At 31.2% G+C, this 14,641-nt stretch overlaps 1 protein-coding gene across 1 annotated transcript; it reads right to left on the bottom strand.

The window, feature by feature from the left end:
- Positions 1-6,549: 6,549 nt before the first annotated feature.
- On the bottom strand, positions 6,550-8,613 carry NTT (C2H2-type zinc finger family protein). The gene is made up of 2 exons (XM_059607574.2): positions 7,993-8,613; positions 6,550-7,247 (listed from the first exon to the last, which is right to left on the bottom strand). The coding sequence occupies exons 1-2, from the start codon at positions 8,596-8,598 to the stop codon at positions 6,810-6,812; spliced, it is 1,044 nt and encodes a 347-aa protein (XP_059463557.1). The 5' UTR covers positions 8,599-8,613; the 3' UTR covers positions 6,550-6,809.
- Positions 8,614-14,641: the final 6,028 nt, after the last annotated feature.

The following is a 14,641-nucleotide window of genomic DNA, read 5'->3' as shown; positions in this document are numbered from 1 at the left end:
AATCTAACACGTGAACACGAATTATCACCCTAATAGTCGCACATATAACAATTTACTAAATAGCATTTTTTTTTTTAAAAAAAAAAAAATCTAATAAACCAGATAATTTGTATAGTTGCTCATATTTAAGTGGTGAATAGCATTGCACACCTTTCATGAAAAAGTTTTATCTATTCTTTTCACAAAACAAAAAGATATTTAGATCATTAATTTTTTTTTTTATAAAAACTATAACCTAATAAATGTCTTCAAATATTGTTAAATACACCAATATAAATGAAAATAAATAGGATCTTGCCAATGTTAATCCTATGGTATATATATCTTGTCATAGTTTATCCTATATATATATATATACATATACTTGAATATTATACAATTTTATTTATAGGCTGTTTAAGCCCCCATCATAACCTATCCCATAAATGACTCTGAAAATTTATGGCTTGCATTAATCTTCTTCTTCTTTTTTTTTTTCTTTTTTTTTTTTAAAAAAAAATTAAAGAAAGAAAGGGTGCAGGAAATAAGAATGAAAAATGGATGGGTGATGAGATCCCCTGTCGAGGCTGACTTTTTGTCCACTAGAATTGAGGGTATTATGGAGTTGGTTTGACAAGAAGAGGAAAGCAGCTATTCAATCCCACTTTCTACTTGTCCTACCCAATTAGCTTTCCCATTTATGATCCTACGTCTTCATAGGGGCTGGGGAACACATGCATGTGTAGGGTGGATGCCCCTTTCCACATATATGCCTAAATAATTTACACATAATATCATATAAGCTGTGTGTAGGGTCTCCTCCTGTGTCAGTTTGAGCCTCTTCCCTTTATTCTAATTGTCTCCAACACTCCCACTCCACTTGCTTCTCCTATCCCTAATTTTAAGGAATATTGTGGAGGCTATAATTAATTTCATCCTCCACCCAAACCCAATTCAATTATCAACATTTTCTCCAACATTCCAACAGCTTTTGTGGGGTTGCAATAGCACCTGCGAAATACATAATTTTTTAATAAAATTATTCTAGTACATATTAATCAAGCCAACACATATAATGGATATATAGTTATTTGAAATTTAAAACGATTAATTTTAGAAGGATAAACCGCGACGAGAGAGTTTGAATATCTCTATTTTGTTTTTGTTGAATTTGAATATATAGTACTGGAGAGTTTTATAATTTACTGCTAATTAAATGCTGTTGATTAATAGGCCTTGCTTTGATCATTTCCAATCCTCCCTCTCTCTCCATGATGATTTTTCTTTTTGTTGTTACAAAAAATATAGGACATATTTTGCTTTTCACCTTTCCTTTTCCACTTTTTTTATTTATATATTTTTTTAAAAATACTGTATTAATTCCAGGGATAAGAAGATCCTTCTGGGAAGATGTTGAAAGTGGTCTTTTTGAAAGAAAAAGTTTCCTCTTTAATTTTCATTGATCTGGTTTTGGAAACGATATCATGATATTGGGAATTATCATCTAGAGTGAGCCCTACATTCCACATTTGACACATCACCCATCCACCCAAGCTATGTGATTAATTAGTCGGTCAAAGCTAGTTGCAATCAGGATTTTCACTAGCAAAATAGATGCTAGCTATATATACATTTAGGTTATATTATATATATATATATATATATATATATAGATATGTTTAATTAATCAAAAATGTAAAATTAATAAAATGAATAATAAAAAAGATAGAAGAAAGCCCACGTATAATATATCATAATATATCTTCAAGTTGCAAATTAATTTGCATGGAATCCTGATATATATTAATACTTTGAAGTACTTTTTTTTTTTAGAGGTTGTTCTTCCTGTGGGTTTGCTTGGCTGTGGGTTAATTTCTTTGGCTATATATATATATATATATATATATATATATATATATAATTTATCTCTAATAGGATCTTCTGCAAATAGACCTTGATTGAATGTTTGAAATAGCTCTCTAAAAACCAGATTATACCTATATGATTTGATGGGCATGAACGTCAAACCTAACTTTTCTCCCTGACTTTGAGCAGAGAGAAAAAAGCCTAGACTCTCTCTTTCTCTCTTTCTCTCTCTCTCTATGCATGCTTGCTTTCTTCTCTTTGAAGTTTATTTATTTATTTTTCTATATTCTCCAAACAAAGATACCCAACAGCTACAACTTGGAGAATCTGCAAGCATCAAAGGAAGATAACTTTGGCAGAAGAAAATGGATCAAAGTAGGCATATGTCATGGATAATGATCATGGGGAAAGAGGTCTCTAGGTATAGTCCAAAAGAAGGATTTTTGTTTCCTTTTGTTTTTTTTTTTTTTAAAAAAAAATTATTATATTTAATTATTCTATCTTATTTTTTTCTGATCTTCTTTTCAAAGGTACGTTATTATGGGTCAAGATTATTTTTGCCTTTTACCCTTTTTCTTTTTGCTCGTTGGGGCCTCTCAAACAAAGTTGTCTCATATACTTTGAGAATCAAAAGTACCTCAAATTGGCTTTCTTACAATTGGTCCATTTATTGTGTTACATTATGGCCATATATATATATATATACTGCATGCGTATATATATACACACACAAGGGCGTATGTATTTATTGAAAAATATTTTCATTTTTATGGAATACGTACATAGAAATTAAAAGGGTTGTCATATCAATTCCTCAACCATTTCTATCTATGATGATGAAATTTTATAATAGCTTAAAATATTTTAATGGTTAAAATATTTTTACATAAGAGATAACAAAGTATATATAGATTATTTTTCTTTATAAACCTTGATGCTTGTTGTTTCTCATTCACTATTTAATTTCAAGTAAAAAGCCATTTGACTTTATTGATTCGAAACAAATTAGAAAATCTCCCTCTCTCTCTCTCTCTAAGTTATTTTAACGTTGCAATTTACAAATAAGTTGTAGAATATTTGATTGAAAATGAGAGATATTTCTGAAAATGTTTTACTTTAATTTCTCAATAATTGTCTTATTTGTGATCATTGGTGGATTTGGTCTTGTTCCTTTGTATATATTGTACGTTGTAGGTGCCTAGGGTTGGCCCTACCTAATTGTATTGTTAAGGTTATCGATGGGTTTCTAATCATGCTAGTTCTTGTCCCCCTCGTGCTGATCTTGCGTAGTATTATGCCTTGATTTTTCTTCTTTAACCAAAAATCAAGAAAAGTAAACCCCTTTCTGTCTTTCTCTCCTCGTCGTTATTCCCATAATAATTTGTTTAATTAAACGATATATTTAATAAGTGCTGCTGAAGATATATAGGTTGGCCTAATTTGTTTACTAGGGTAAAGATACATGAGAATTTTTAAAACATATATAAAAACACTAGGTAGAGCTAGTACTGATCGATTCCAACAACGGGAGACAAATACTTTCTCTTTGTATTGGGATATGTATACAAAGGAGTTCTCAAATTTTAAAAATAAAAAATGCTTGCCTCCCATTATTTCATTTATAAAGATCGTGTTAAACTAATGAATAAGTGATCGATTAAATTTATCTCTTTTTATTAGCTTAAGCATTTATCTTTTTTTATCAGCTTAAGCTTTTAGGTTAACTGGTAATTTAACATGGTATCAAAGCTTCCTGTGATCGAACCTTGATTCCCTCAAATTACCTTCCATTTAAATTAAATATTCCACGTAGTGGACATTACCTATTAAAAAAGAGTTTGAGCACACACGTAAGGAGGAGTGTTAAACTAATAATTAAGTGATTAAATTTACTTCTTCCTATCAACTTAAGCTTTTAGGACAACTGATAATTTAACAGATCGAAAACTCATTGACAACACTACTTATGAATTATCACATTAATTTAATAAAATATTGCAGTATTTTTCTAGATAGTATGAAAAAAGAGAGAATTGAAAGTAAAGAGATTTGGGATATTTAAAGAGACTTTTTGTTAGATAGGAAAAAAAAAAAATTGTAATGAGCATTTCCCTCTAAAGTCTGGATCTAACTCAACTTATCCTGAGCTGGATAAAAAGGTAAAAATTGATCAACATAATGTGAGTGGGAAGCAAATGCAGGATATAGTATAAAAAGAATGTACACATGTAAATAAATGTTACATGGACCGTGTTATGAAGTACGGCATATTGGTGGCATATTATATGGGTGAATTCAGACAAGCTACCATGTTTTTACTGTGCAACTCAGTTTTTACTGTGCAACTCATGCACTAGTACAAAAAAATTAAAGGATGAGAGAGAGAGAGAGGGGATGGGGATTGGATATGGTCCAGATGGAGATGTATAATGGAAAGAGGAGTGGCCCAATGGTCAATTCGTGTGGGGGAATGGTCTCCTCAACAAAGGGTAGGATATTGATGGTCAATAAATGCTTTAGTTCTAGTTCTCTGTTCTGATCATCTGATGACATTTTTAACAGTAAACGAAGGACCAACTGTCAGGGCTCAGTAACTTCACTTTGTTTTTACAATAAAACATATCGTGTTCTTGTCCACCTAAAGCTCTAAAAGGCACTGCTAAATTGCTAAAACCTAAATGAAAAAGACACATGAGTAATCTTATTTAGTAGTTATCATACCAGTTTTGTATACCTAAATAATTCACCAATAAAAATCAGTGTTTTTATAAGTTATGCGACAGTTGTATAACAGGTGTCAAGCATTTGTTTGGCTTTCTTTGACGAAGCCACACATGAAGACTTAGAACATGTTTAAAATTGCGTTTAAGAAATATAACATTTTAAGTTTAAAAAATTTTTTTTGGTAAAAGTTTTATTTTTAAGCTTTTGTCAAAAATACATTTTAGTCATTTTTAGGCTTTTTAGACCTTTAAAAATGCTCTCAATTATTTTTTACCAAACATGTACTTATTTTTTTTAAACCCCTCAAACGTAAAGTCAAACATGCATGATGAGGACCCCAAACATTTTCTCAAAACCGACTTTATTTTAAATGCGTACATTTAAAGGCATAAATGATTTTATTTATTTTAAAAGTGACGATATTAATTTTACACAAAGTTAAATATCCATTCCGAATCCTAGCATTCATATGAAATGGGGGGAAAGATCCTATCCAGGTATTCTCATGGGTATCCCACTTGGTTCATAATTATTATTGTTCTTGAATCTGGAACAACATGCAACATATGCACATTTGCCAACAAGAATTGCAGGCTTGCATTTCAAATCTGTCCACGAGAGAAGTGCGGTATAGAAAGAGAAAGGGTTGGTCAAAATATTATTGAGAGGTCATTTCATTCTACAGTATATCCATCGGAAGTGGCGTATTTGCAACTGTTGAAGGCATCAGTTGTTTGTAGCAAATGCAACTTGTCTCCACAGTGTTGCAGTTTTCAGCCCCCCTCTCTCTCTCTCTCTCTCTCTCTCTCGCTCTTTCTCTCTAGAAAGCTGCCAACGGGATCCATTTCATTTCAATCCCCTAACCCTGACAAATATAGCCAAGTACTATTATTATTATTACTCCTCCTGCCTATAAACTTATTTTTTTACCCCTCTCGCTCTCTCTCTCTCTCTCTCTTCAAAAGCTAATCATTTGCTTTGAATTTTCCGAACAATAGTAGTGTGAATCTCTCAAAATGGTATATGTTCCATCCGTCAACAAACACATATATCTCCTCCACTAAACAAAGCAAGAGGGCATCGAATGCAGCCCCAACAAAAAGCTAATGTTCATTTTCAGGATGAAAAGACTATCTCATTTCACACCCTCTGTCGACCTGTTATCCTTTTTTTTTTTTTTTTTTTTTTTTATCTCCAGTATCCATATTCTTTGCTGCCCCATTTTTTAGATTTGTGAACTCAAAGAAGATCTTAAAAAGAAAATGAATTATTGGGGCCAAACAAATTCTGAAAATTATGCCCCCACACAAAATTATTCTCGGATGTTATCATCATCCCTTAAAAGTTACAAGATCTAGGCCGTCCTAATTATTATATACTTCAAATATATATCAGATATGATCCCTACATAATAAACTAGAAATGTTATTTATTAGTAACTATTATATGATTGTCATAATATTTTTTTAATTAACCTTTTTTATAAAAAAAATTAATTTTTATTGCAACGTTATTCTAATTGTATACCAATCATACAACATGTAGCTATTTCTATTACTAATATTCTATAAGCAATGTTCTCAACAATTCCCTATACCAGTCAATAGTTTTGAGAAAGAAAAAATAAAAAATCTTACCCTCGCTAAAGGTTCTCCTGGAAAGGGACATTGATCATTCTAATTATTGTAGGTAAATTTTTTTGGCTTTCATATCATGTTCAAAACGGAACAAGTTCCTCTTCATTTCATTTGATTTTGATAATATTTAATTAGTTATATTGAAAGCGTGTTTTTGTCTTTTCACTTTTTGAAGCAACAAAAAAACCCTTTCAATATATCTGAATATTATCCCATTCAAATAAAATGGAGAAATTCTAATTGGTTCAAAACCACATTCTTCATTCTTAGTGATTCATTATATATATATATTTCAGCATTGTCAAGGCTAGGACTGCAAGCAGATGATCAGTAGGAGGAAAGAGGTAGCTAGAAGTCAAGAGATCAACATAAGGAAAATGGATTTACAAAAGCTTGGCCTACGAATGGATGTGTTTGGATCCTACAATGCTAAAGAGAAAGGAGAAAAGAAACAGGAAAAAAAAAAAAAAAAACAAAAAATTTGGCTCTCCAAGTAAAGTGATGCATATATACTACAGTTTTGAGAAAGAAAGCCAGGGGGATATATATATAATAATGGAAATGAGGTGATAATTAAACTTTTTACCAATTTGCTTTTTAATATCACTGCATTGACTCATTATCTTGCTCTACTTCGGATGCCGGTTCATCTTCCTCTTCAAAAGCATCGATGCCATATGCTGCATGGCCGCTTCCAAATGCCTTTATATGGTCTTTAAGAGATCTCTTGTGCTTGAAATCAGACCCACAAATGCAATACCAAAGTTTCCCACAGTTTTTCTCATGGGTTCTCCAATCCCCCCTCACCGCAAATGCCTTGCCACATTTTCTGCACATGAAGGGTTTAATCCCATGCTTCCTCTTGTAATGTGTCTGAAGAGTTCTAAAATCTTTTAGCGGCTTTGCTCTCGGATGATCTATGTTGTTCCTGCACCCCGCTGCACAGCAATAACAAGGCAGCCTCAGCATCCCAGTTGGTTGGGTTCCCCTCAGAGATTCAGGCCCTTTTCTATACTGTGAACCATGCCCCCACATATGCATCTACACAATTTTGTCACAAACCCAACAAATTATTAAATTTCACAATAAACATAAACACCCAAAAAAATATATATATCAATTCGGGTAATATTATTTAGCAGAATATATATATATATTTTTTTTGGTTGAGCTTACACAACCCTAAAGGAAAATGGGTTTGCTTTGAACGTATATCTATCCAAAATTGGTTATTTCTGATGGGGTTTTCATGTCGGTTAACAGTATTGCAGCAGAGTGAAGGATCAGAAAGAGAGCTGAAATGAATCGTTGATGGATGGATAAAGTTGATGATCTGTGAGATTTTCAGTTCTACGGGCGAGCCAACGTGTGCAGCACAGACTTCAAAGTACTAAAAGCATAAGGAACATAGCACGTATTGTTCAATCACATAAAGGGGAAGAAGGTACTGAATAATACTGATCTCCGGCTCGGTTGGGATCAGAAAAGATTTATTCAAAACCCAATAATTGTAACCAGAAACCATGCAGAAAGAAAGAAAAAGGATTTGAAAATGGTAAATCCCAGAGAAATAGCTAGCCACAGGATGATCAATTAATCTACTTTTCCTCTTTAAATCCAGCATAGGAGAAAGTAGAGTTGAAGACTCAAAACAGGAAAAAAAAAAAAAAAAAAAAAAAAAAAAAAAAAAAAGGGAAAGGAAGGCCCCTACTCAATTTATTTTCCCTAAATTATTTTGAAAATGAAAGAAAATATATATTAATCCATGTGGAAGCTAGAAACTTGCCTGCATGTTGTTATATCTGTTGAAGGTCTTGCAACAAACAGGGCAAGAGAATTGTGTTGGGCCAATGAGAATCTGAGAAGGGGTGGGGATCCAATACGGACCGGCCTTGTTGAGCCTGTTGACGGAATATCCGGCGGAAGAATCATCACCATCTCCATGATCTTTATCAGCGATCTCTGAGGAAGAAGCAGAGAGAACAGAAGCCATCTCAGCAGCACTAGGGCTAGGCAATCCTATGTGGAGTGCGACAGTGACAGCCGCCGCCTCGTCATCATCACCATCATCATCATCTTCTTCTGTAATTTGCTTGCTGATCATCATCTTGTCGACATCCATGGCAGTACTAGTACTACTACTACTCCTCCAATACTCTTGTCTATCTTGCTGCTGCTGCTGCTGCTCTTGTCTTGTGGGGCTCAAGGTGAGGAGGGGGAGAGCTTCCTTGAGGGGAGGGGAGGGGGGAGGGGTTTGGTAGTTGATGAAGAAGTTGTGAGCAAAAGGAGGAGGAGGAGGGTGGGGAGGAGGGTTTGAGTTTGAAGGTGGGTAATGGTGGATAGGGTTGAATTTGAAGAGACCTGTGAAGAAATTTGAGTAGGGGTCAGCCATGGTGGAAAAATAAAGCCAAAGGAGTGAGAGGAGGATCAGTTTGGCTGGTGGTGGGATTGCTTTTATAGAAGATGAGTGAAGGGAGTGGCGCGTGGCGCGTGGCGCGTGGGATCGAGTGAGTTGATCTACACAATAGAGAAGTAAAGGCGAGTGGAGCAATTTTTTTTTTTACTTAATTCATTTTGATTAGTATTACAAGATAGAATCTATTATTTTATTTCTTTCTTTCTTATATCTAATATATGAACAGAATCTAGGAAAATACCGTTACTGGCCGTTTTTGTGGTTTGTTTGGTCGCTAGTTAACGCTTAACCCCCTTTTTTTTTTTTTTTTTTTTTTCTTTTCTTTTCTTTCTTGTAAGTGTATAACCGTTACGAGTAATGCTCATGTCATACAACTATGATGATGTGGCAGTAAAAATCAACCCTTAGATTAATCAGGGCTTGTAAAAATAAAAAAAAAAATATTATGAGTCAATAAGTTCTCCATATTTGATCTACATTCCCTTATAATCAACCATTAGATTTGTAAGCTTATGTAGATCTTACATAAGTTAATGGTGAATTTCATAAATTCAATGGTTGATTATAAGAGAATATAGGTCAAATATGTGTAACTTATTGACCCCTAGCATTTCTCAAATAAAAATCAATGTATAATATTCACTGTCACATCATCATAATTGTATGACATTTGTATGAGAATCTACTAAATATCATTTTTCAACCGTTATAAGTTTGGGGCAGTCATATTGACTCTAGACTCCTCAAATGTCATTAGGTTTTTTTTTTTTTTTTTTTTTCTTTCTTTCTTTAAGAAAAAGAAGGCTTATTTAAGGTGTGATTAGCGGTGCACGCACATCAATAAAGTATGACAAAAATGTAATATATATATATATAAAATTTGTTGACACGTGTTAACATGTAATTAAAAACAATTTAATAGCTAACGTGGCTCAAATTACATATATAATGACACGTGTTAATAAGTTATAAAAATGTTATAAGTCTAGCATTTATATAGACTTATGTAGCTTGCGTGGGATTAGTTTAGTTATTTTAAGTCTTTGTTATAGTACTAAAAGGAATTTATGATCCAATTTCGTTAATTAGTATAAAAAAATAAAAAATTAAGATCCTCTTCATTTCAAGTGAAATTGAGAAGATATATTTCATGATTCTTATTAGATTGCATAGATCTAATGATATATAAGCTGTCATAAGTAAATATATTGTCATTTCATTTAAATTTTTTAAATAATGTGGTACCATATATACCGTAAGATGCAACAAAACAGAAAATAGACGTAAATCAAATCTACTCCATTAATTTCACTTTAAATAGAAAAGGTCCCATTCCCAAAAGAAGAGGGATCTAAATGAATAAAAGTTAACTGATAAAGCCTTTTGTTCTTGGGATTTGGCTTAGATGTTGAAAATAATTTTTTTTCAGATTTAATTTTAAGTTTTCCATAAAAAAAAAAAAAAAAGAAAAAAAAGAGAGGGAGTATAAATAAATTTAAACATTTAAAATAACTACAAAAATAATTTCTATAAATTTTTTTATGGCACCTAATTAAGCCATATCCTTGATCTTGTACAAGGGGCTTGAGATGATCCAATTTTGCAGAATCTATGGAATTAAAAGAAACTAACTAACTACAGGAGTTGTGGAACTCATAAATATTATATTATTAAGGGTTAGTAATTTTTATGGTACTTAGATTTTAATGTTTTTATTTTTTTCTCCCTTAGGTTTTAAAAAAGGCAAATTTAGTACCTCAAATTTTAGAAAAGACCAAATCACCACCTCCGTTAATTTCTGTCCATCCCAATAAACGACGGTCACCCCCAAGGCCAGTCTGGGGGTGACCGAACCACCCCCAAGGGCCAAAAAAGGGTGGCCGAAACCACCCCAAGGCCCTTGAGGCACCCTCGTAGGCATTGGGGGTGGCTTCAGCCACCTCTTGCAGCCCGTCTAGGGGTGGCAGAACCACTCCCAAGGCCAAAAGGATGGACGAAAATTAACATATGTGATGATTTGGTCTTATCCAAAATCTAAGGTGCTAGATTTGTCTTTTTTAAAACCTAAGGAAAAAAAATAAAAATATTAAAATCAAAGTGCCAAAAAAGTTATTAACTCTGTTATTATTTGAAACAGACAACCAAAAAGAAATGTTTGTTTTTTATTATTTTTTTCATTAAATTAATTATTTGGTGGTTAATTGTTTATGAATTAATTAAGCAGTACATCAAAAGCCTAAAGATCTGGAAAAAAAAAAAAAGAAAAAAAAAAAAAAAAAAAAGAAACAACTTTAGTTAAAAGATCTGCGTTTATCTTATTTTTGTTCACTTTTTTCACAATGTTTTGCAATGTTATAATTAAAAAATGCTGCTTGAAAAAAAGTGATGGCAGTATTTCAGACACTTTTGGGTACGTAGTATGTACCCCGTGGTCCGTGCCATGCATGAACTTTCCTATTTTCTGAATTTATGTATTTAATTTTTAGAAAAAATAAAAATTAGTTATTGTGATTTATCTTATTTACAATTAGTTTTATATGGTATTAAAATGAACTCAAAGGTCCTTGAGGTATGCCAAAAAAATAATATAGTCACTACAATCAAATTTCGTTCATTAATTTAACAAATTTTGTTAGTGTGACACTGACTTAAATATGACAAGTATCACAATTTTATTGGATCTAACGTTTTATGTTATCATAATCTGTTAAGTCAGTTAATGAAATTTGACTATAGAGACTAAATTATCTTTTTGGCATACATCTGGGATCTTTGAGTTTATTTTGATACCACGTAGAATTAATTGCAAATCGTCCCCAAGAGGTAGATCAATCGGCTAGGACCACGCCTAATGAAGTGGAGGTCATTAATTCGAATCCCCCTCCCCTTCTTGTGCGGACATGTCAAAAAAAAAAAAAATTTCAAATTAGGTAAACCTGATGGACTAGTTTAGCATTTTATTTCCTTAATTTTTTATTATTTTATTTAATATGTGAGATAATTATTGTTGTATTTGACTAAGATTTGTTCAAGAACGTGAGAGATGTATGGAGAACAAAAATATAGAATATATTTTCAGAAAATAAAATAAATAATGAGGACATTAATGAAGACTAAAGGAATGGGTGTTTTTTTCTTCAAAGAAAAGAAAGGTATGTTATGGAAAGACAAAAAGAAGGATTGAGAATATATACGTTGCATATTATACCTTATCACACCCAATTTTATATAATATAATAAAATATAGAATAATATAATAAAAATACAAATGTTTTTTTAGTAAACTGTTATATGATTGTCATACAAATAGGATGACGTGACAGTAGTGACGAATTTAAGGGGGCCATAGCCCCTGCTAGCCCCCACCTCTAATTTTTTTTTTTTTATTAAAAATAGTTTTTAATTTTTAATATTGGTAGAAAAAAATAATTTAGCTTTTTTTCTTCTTCTTATTTTGGCCTTTATATATATATATATATATATATATATATATATATATATATATATATGCAGCAAAAACCAGTCTTTGTATTAACAAAAACTTTGAAAAAAGAAAAATTAATGGTTGATTTTCAATGTCACGTCAACCCAATAATGTGTAATTATATAGCAATCTACTAAATATCTTTACTATTTTCTATATTGCTTTTTTTAAAGATTTGTTTTTTTATGAATAATAATTCATAAACGGAACAAATGATACACAATCATGAAAAAAGTTTAAAAACAGCACCCCATAAGGACAAAAAAAATCACAACCAACTACAAGAACTAACTATTAATAATATTTTCCAAAGAGGTCCCAAGAATTGACCAATCACCTTTTAGAAGTAGGGTTTGCAACGTTTCACACAATCAATGAACATGACATGAACTTAACAGAGAATTAGCATGTTAAGGTTGGGAGATTTGATCCGTTTAATTAAATGGTTTGGACTAAAGGTTGGGTTATATATGCTTCGATACAACTTCAACCTAACACGCAATGTTTAAGACTAAAATTTTTTTTTATAAATCGAATTAAAGTTAATATATATATAATCTTATATTTTTATATCAACACAACCCACACTTAAATTCAATCCACAAACACAAATTGAAAGTGCTAATTAGAAGCACAAGAGTGGAAGTCAGACAAAGTTAATTAGGGTGCGTTTGAGATTGCGATTACACAAGAATAATATTTGTTTTTAAAAGATATCGCAAAACGTAAGACGTTTGACATTTCGATTTAAAAAGCACATAATCTAAAATAGGAAGAAAAAAAAAAAAAAAAAAAAAAGAAGCTATTTCTATAAGCATATGCTAGGGGTGCTTATTTTTTTTAAAAAAAAACGTGAATTTAAACCAAAATCACTCGCATAACAAATATTTAATAAAAAAATATTTTTAAACATGTTTTACTAAACACCTTTACAATTTTAAAAAATAATATTTTCAAAAACGCAATTATTAATAACACAATTCAAAATGGACCCTTAACTTTTACCTTTATTACATTAATTGCATTTTTGAGCCTGACCCAAAAAAAATCTCAAGAGTTCTGAGCTGCGAACATGAGTACTTTGACTCTTTTGGAGCTGTAGTATTACTGAAACTTTCAAAATTTTGATATACTACTTGCATTATTTCGTTTGAAGCTCTATTTCCCAAAATTATAATTAATACAATTTTTTTTTTCCTCTTTTAAAGTATTATCTAGTTGACCAATACAGACTTTTATTAATAGTTTTTATTAATACAAGTTAGTTTGTATTGGTTTTAGTTTTTAATTTAATTTAATTTAATTTATTATTTAATATATGCATCGCATACGTATCATATAGTAATAACATTATAGAAGATAAATCTTACACACTATATATTTAGAGCCTGTTTAGAATTGCATTTGAAAAATTGAGATTTAAGTCAAAAAGAGTTTTTGAGCAAAAGCTTTATTTTTAAGTTTTTGCCAAAAGTGCGTTTTGACAATTTTTAAGCTTTTTGGACCCTTAAAAGTGCTCTTAATTTTTTTACCAAACGAATATTTTTTTCTTCAAACAGACTTTTAAGTGTTACACTTTTAGGCTCATCAAACACAATCTAAAACATGTCCTTAATCTCTCGACTTAATCAATATGGTGATCACTGTAGTTTTTCCAATTTTTAAGTTTTAATAATTAAAAAAGTTTTAACTTGTTTAATGAAAAGGACAATTTATTCCAACTGAAATCCATTACCAAAATTTTATAAATTTTGAAATAATACTAATTAGTATATATATATACTCTGTTTGAAACTATGCTACCAAAAGTTCTAATTAATACAATTTGATATCTCTTTTTCTCTTATAAAGAATCCTTAGTTTAGCGGCCATTTGGCAAATTTAATATATATTTTTTTAGTCTAATGTTAATTTTAACTACTTGAATAAGAATAATGTTAGAAACTACACTTTTATTTTATTTTACTAAAATAACAATAATAAAGCATTGAATTTTTATTAAGAGTAGTTGATCTAATGGTTGATTGGCATTACCACATTAGCAGAATTGAATAAAATTGTGATATTTTGAGAGTAATTGTGAAAACCACAGCGGGATAAGCAATACTGCATACTACACGTCCATCTGAATTAGGGCTGACAATGTAACCCATGACCCGCGAACACGCCACGTAATTTTAGAGTTAGGGTTTAGGTTAACATGGTTCAGGTCATAAACGGGTCATGTTATGTCAACCCGCAGGTTCGCGATTTGACCCGTTTATTATTATTATTATTTTTAACTTAAATTTTTAACCAAAAAAAAAAAAACTATCTTTCATTTGTTTTGTATTGCATGATATAGATGTCCATTGGAATTAAACACGTATCTTAAAATTGAGCTAAATAGATTGTCCATATGTTTGTTGAATTTATGCAAGTTCTTTTAAGATATGTTGAGATGTATATGCTCAAGCTCAATCAACACTAATAATAGATCCATGAATTACTTTTTGTTGTTTTGGATGCTTTCTATCAATTCTCCTAACCACCATT

This window comes from Corylus avellana, chromosome 10, assembly GCF_965113065.1.
Source record: "Corylus avellana chromosome 10, dhCorAvel1.hap1.2, whole genome shotgun sequence".
Taxonomy (NCBI): domain Eukaryota; kingdom Viridiplantae; phylum Streptophyta; class Magnoliopsida; order Fagales; family Betulaceae; genus Corylus; species Corylus avellana.
Note: the sequence above shows the minus strand (reverse complement) of the source record. Positions and strands in the feature narration are given on the sequence as shown.

Coding starts and splice junctions, on each gene's coding strand:
- NTT (XM_059607574.2), bottom strand. CDS start 8,598: ATGGCTGACCCCTACTCAAATTTCTTCACAGGTCTCTTCAAATTCAAC. Junction 7,248..7,992: donor ACAGATATAACAACATGCAG/GCAAGTTTCTAG, acceptor AAAATTGTGTAG/ATGCATATGTGGGGGCATGG.